General features: G+C 58.3%; 1 protein-coding gene across 2 annotated transcripts; it reads right to left on the bottom strand.

Annotated features, from left to right (window-relative positions):
- Window positions 1-802: 802 nt before the first annotated feature.
- On the bottom strand, window positions 803-4,828 carry KNCN (kinocilin). 2 transcript variants are annotated; one of them, XM_012935476.2, is made up of 4 exons: window positions 4,678-4,828; window positions 3,901-3,969; window positions 2,320-2,394; window positions 803-1,826 (listed from the first exon to the last, which is right to left on the bottom strand). In XM_012935476.2, exons 1-4 carry the CDS (start codon window positions 4,826-4,828, stop codon window positions 1,747-1,749), a joined length of 375 nt encoding a protein of 124 aa, XP_012790930.1. In that variant the 3' UTR covers window positions 803-1,746. The 2 variants fall into 2 exon arrangements, with proteins under 2 accessions (XP_012790930.1, XP_054993326.1); XM_055137351.1 differs by lacking the exon at window positions 3,901-3,969.
- Window positions 4,829-5,559: the final 731 nt, after the last annotated feature.

Genomic DNA, 5,559 nt, shown 5'->3' with positions numbered 1-5,559 from the left:
TCTGTGTCCATGGAGCTCAGCTCCAGGAGCGATCCCTGGGGTCTGGTTGGGGAAAGAGGCCTGGGTCCTTTCCTATGGGCCCTCAGTTCCCCCCTCCACAACTGTGTGGTCTCCCCGACTTCCGGTCGGTATTCCAATACCCATGGGTACCCTCTGTGGGCTCTGGCCCTTACCCAAACTTTTCTTTTTTTCCCCCTTTGGGCTTTGGGCCATACCTGGTGGTACTCAGAGCTTAAAACCTGGCTCTACATTCAGGGATTATTCCTGGTGGGCTCAGCGGACCATATGGGATGTCAGAGATTGAACCTGGGTCTGCCACGTGCAAGGCAAGCGCCTTACCCACTGTACTTTCTCTGCCCCCTGCCTGAACTTTTGATGGAGAGAATAGGTACATCTCCTCTGAGTGATGGGGGCAGTGACGTGGGTAACTCAATGGCATATGGAGAAGTTCAGGGAGGCTTCTGAGAGGAGGTGTCATCGGCTTGGAGGATGAGACTCTTCCTGGCTGGTCTTCTGCTCCCAGAAACAGGCCACAGGTCGCATGGGCAGGTACCTCTGAGGTGGGCACAAGTGGCTGAAGAGCAACCTCCTCTGCTGAGCTCAAATCCCCTGGACCAGAAACCCAGGAAGTGTTTTCCAGTAGATTTAAGCCTTTAACTTAATTGAGCACCTACTGTGTGTCCTGACTGTGCTAGACCCAGAAAGAAGTGACACATAGTAGGTTGAAGTGGGCTGTTTAATAAAGATAAACCTGCCACGCAAGATCAGGACATTGTTAAGGAGATAGGTTTTCTGAACTGGTCTTTGAAGTTAGGAAGTTGTGTTTTGCAGTTCCAGGGATCGAACCCAGGGCTCCACACAGGCACGTGAAGCTCTACAGTGGAGTCCCTGGCTGACTCAGAGGCAGGGAGCTTTGATAGGTGGAGGGGAGTGGGGTCACCAGGAGATGCAGCCAGAGGTCAGACAGGATGGTGTTCATGTGGTGGAAGTGGGGGAGATGGCAGGGCTTGTGGAGACGAGCCAGTCATGCCAAGCCTTGAATGGTGGAATTCGGCCGAGGTCCATGGCAGGGAGCCACCTCCTCCTGGGAGCCTCCAAGTCCAGGCCCATGGTCTCTTGGCACAGCAGGAACTCTGTTTGGTCAGGGGCCAGGAGCCTTCCAGGAATGTGGGGTCTTGCTCCCAGATGCTGCAGCAGTCCCTGAGCAGTGTCCCGCACTGACCAGGCAGTGAGTTCGAAGCCAGAGCTGGGTCTGGGGGCCCAGAGGCTCCAACAGGACCCCCCACCTGCTTCCTAGGGGCCTGTGGTTCTCTTTTAGGTCAAACAAGGGACAGGGCTATCCCTGGGCCCCAAACTCCAGTAAAACGAATCAACTGATGAAAAAGGGGAGGAGGCAGAGCTGCAGCCCAGCAGGAGAGCCCAGCCGAGAGCTGGAAATGGGGCGGAGGCGGCCTGTGGCACTGGAACCCAGACCTTGCCCCCAAGCCACAGGCAAGACATTCCCAAGGGCCGTGTGCGTGCGTGCGTGCGTGCGTGTGTGTGTGTGTGTGTGTGTGTGTGTGTGTGTGTGTGTGTGTATGTACAAGGGCCTTGGGGTGTGTGGGGAGGGTACAGGCCTTTGGGTGTGTGCAGGAGCTTGGAGAACAGGCATATCCAGTGTCTCCAGACTTGGTTCACCTTGCGGCTGGACGCAGCTGGTTCTGGGGTTCTGGAGGCTGCAGGAAGGTGGGCACTCCGCAGCCCATCTCAGCCCTCCCCAGCCCCTCGGCCCCCTGGCTTCAGCTTCTCCAGGGTTCTGCTCACGGTGGACAGGCTGCTGCGGCCTCCTGGAGAGCAGGATGGAGTTGTCTGAGGACAGGGACCGGGCAGCAGGACAGAACACGGGGACGAGGGACCCAGGAGCAGAACTGTGGCTGGGTCACCGGCCCTAAGAAGGGTTGCCAGCCCTCCCTGCAACTCTGCCCTGTTCATCACTCAAGCTCCTGGTGCTCCTCCATGCAGAAGTGGGACTAATTCTAGGCGACAGGCTGGTGGAGGCCAGTGTCTCCCAGAAACAGGCCACAGGTGTCTGAGCTGACAGTCAGATATTGCAGTGTGCTGGGCCTCCCAGATGCCTGCCTGGAATTTTCCAGCATGGGGGCGGGGAGCAGGAGGGTGCTCAGGGTCAGGGACTGGCCAGAGCTGGAGTCCAGAGCAGAAAGGGGGCGCGTGGGCCGGGGGGAGGGCAGTCCATAGCCTCTGTCTGACTCCGACTGCTGGGGCTGACTGGGGAAGCCCCTGCCTGTTCCCCAAGGATTCCCCAAGGATTCTGGAACTTACCCTCTTTGCTGCCGTTGGCACTGGACTGGCCCTCCCCACGGTCTGGTGCCGGGTGCGGGTGGATGCGCAGGCTGCCTGCGGAGACCAGCCCGTGGCCCTTAGCAAGAGTCTCGCCCTGTGCAGTCCCAGCTCCTGAGAACCCTTGGCTGTCCCCGCAGTCTATGCTGATGCGGGCAGAAGAAACGGCCCTCGAGAACACAAGTCCCTCTAAGGAGGCGGGGCTTTGGGGGAGACCTGGGACTGTGAACCCCACAAGACTGGTGGAGACAGGGGACTGGAGCGATAGCACAGCGGGTAGGGCGTTTGCCTTGCACGCGGCCGACCCGGGTTCTATTCCCAGCATCCCATATGGTCCCCTGAGCACTACCAGGGGTAATTCCTGAGTGCAGAGCCAGGAGTAACCCCTGTGCATCGCCGGGTGTGACCCAAAAAAGCCCCCCCCCAAAAAAAAGACTGGTGGAGACAGGTACAAGAATGTGGGGGGCTTCGATGAGAAGGGGAGCTGCTCAGGGTCCAGGCAGGGTTCAGGGATGAAGTGGGACTATCTGGGCGGTTTGGGGGAGATGGGAGCCCCAGATGCAGGAGCTTTCAGGCACCTTAACAGAGGTTGTGAGCATGCTGGAGTTGCTCCACCGTAGGCACAGCACACAGCACACACACACACACACACACACACACACACACACAGATCACACACATACCCCAAACACAGATCACACAGACCATGCACACACACCACATCCTACACACACCACACACACTACAAACACCACACACATACCACGTAGCACACACCATATACTTCATACACCACATACCACACACACCACACCACACACCACACACTACAGAACAACATAAAATATGCCCCACACACCCCGCCACCACACATACCACACACACAAACCACACACATTACACCATGCCACATATACAACGCACACCACACCACACACACATATCCCACACACAGATCCCACAGACTATGCACACACACCACATACTACATACACCACAAACATCACACACACATGCCACATAGCACACACCACACACCTCACATACCACACACTATACACACCACACACCACACCACACACTATACAATCACACCACACACCACATAATACATACCACACACACCATACCATACCACATGCTGTACACACATCACACATCACACATACCACACACATCACACATAGCATACACACCACACATACATACCACACCATACATGTACCACACATATCATATATACCATACATATCACACACATACCACACACACACACACCATAATACCACACAGACCATATCACACACACCACACACCACACATATACAACATATACCATACACACCACACGCACCCCACACCACCTACACACCACAATACCACCTATACTACCCATAGCACACACCACACACATCATACCACCCACACCACATACAACACATACACTATACATATCACACACACCACAAACCACCCATACCACAATAACACACACACACACACACACAGGCCGAGCCCTTACGCACAGTTGCACTCCTGAGCAGAGGTTGTGCTGGGACTCACCTAGCGCAGGCAGGATATGGTCCAGGTTGAACCGCGCCTTCAGGAAGGGGTAGGCCAAGAGGAGGAGTCCTGAGGCAGGAGAGAACCGGCTTAGAGGCAGTGAGGAAGCCTGGGGGTGTGGGGTGGCTCCTCACACCTGCACAGCTGGATGGGAGTTGGGGGCGGCAGGGCTTGTGTCTCTCTGGGGACGGGCCCAGGTTCTTGCCCCCTGGCCCCATGATGGAACACACCCAGCTGTCACCACTCCGCCCTCCTCTGCCTGCCACCCCTCCCCAGCCCCCCTCCCCTGGAAGACTGGGGGCTCCTCTGCTTCCTTTTCTCCACCCAGACCTAGAGGGTCCTGCCTTGCCCACCCCACTTCACCCGACAAGTGCTGGGGTCCTTGGTGGGAACTGGTATGTTCCAGTGCCCACGGGCTCCCACTGCTGCTTCTGGATCTGCCTCTGGCCCAGGGCAGTGAGTGGGGAGATGAGTGGGGAGATGCTAGGCAGGCAGAGCCAGACAGATGGGGGTGGGGAACGGACCTCCTCTATCACCCCCAGAGGGTGTTATGTCTCCAGGAGTGGCCCCAGAAGTCTGTTCTGTTCCTGACCCCCAGCTGCCCCCTAAATCCAGTAACCTGAATTGGGTTAGAGAATGAGGGGTGCAGAGAGCACCGTGAAAGGCAGCCCCTCCTCCACGTCCACCAAGGCTCCGCAGCCTGCCTGGCTGACCGTACACCCTCCCTCTCCTTCCGGTTCCCTGCCCGGCTCCCCCCGAAGCCCAGCACCTGCTCACCCAGGCCCGCGGCGCCCATAAAGATCCCGCCCAGGGCAGCTGCGGCTTTGGACACGGACACACCGATGATGATGCTGCCGGCCGCCAGGCCCAGGGCCACACAGGCCAGCTGCAGGCAGCGGAAGTCACGGCTGCTGATGGGGCCGTCCATGAAGCCGGTGGGCCTGGCCCCAGCAATGCTCCGGTCCTCTCCAGTGCCCCCTGGGCCACGGCTCCACTTTCAGGGTGGGGAGTTTCTGGACAGAAGATTCTGGGATCCTTGGATTTCTCTGCAACCTTATCCCACAGCTCCCCAGCATCCCCCGCACTCCCCCAGTCCACCTTGACCTGGAGCTCAGCCAGGTCAGCCCAGCTGGTTTTGCCCCCTAGGGCCCTGCACGGCTAGAGATTACACCCCACTTCCAGCTACTGCCCAGGCACCCAGCCCAGCCTTGAGGAGGGCTGGGCCTGCCCCCCGGATCTCTCCTGCCACCTCCTCTCAGAAGAGCCCACCCCGGACATCCCGCCCACTTCTGAGTGAGCAGCTGCCCCCCTTGCCGGCCTATTAAAATTTAAAGCCATGGGGAGCTGGTCGGGACTTTCCTCCCTCGCTCCGTGCTGAGTTATTCATAAGGTTGCAACGTGAGCTGCTGCCGGGAGCCAGGGGCCCACAGGGCCTTCGGCCCAGGTTCCACTGGGACTCCTGAGGGCGCGGGTGCAGTGCTGGGGGCCCCAGGGTCTGCTGTGCGGGAGACTCCACAGCCACATGCTTGGGATCACCGAGCCATCCTTTACCCTTCGGCTTGGATGTGCTCCCGAGCCTCTGCTTGGGGCCTCAGAGACAGAAGGAAGCACCAGAAGAGCAGACCCCCCAAGTCCAGTCTCTGTCCCTCTCCACCCTTC

The sequence above is a fragment of the Sorex araneus genome, chromosome 5 (genome assembly GCF_027595985.1).
Source record: "Sorex araneus isolate mSorAra2 chromosome 5, mSorAra2.pri, whole genome shotgun sequence".
NCBI classification, from domain to species: domain Eukaryota; kingdom Metazoa; phylum Chordata; class Mammalia; order Eulipotyphla; family Soricidae; genus Sorex; species Sorex araneus.
The sequence above is the reverse complement of the archived record's forward strand: the minus strand, read 5'-3'. Positions and strand labels throughout refer to the sequence as shown.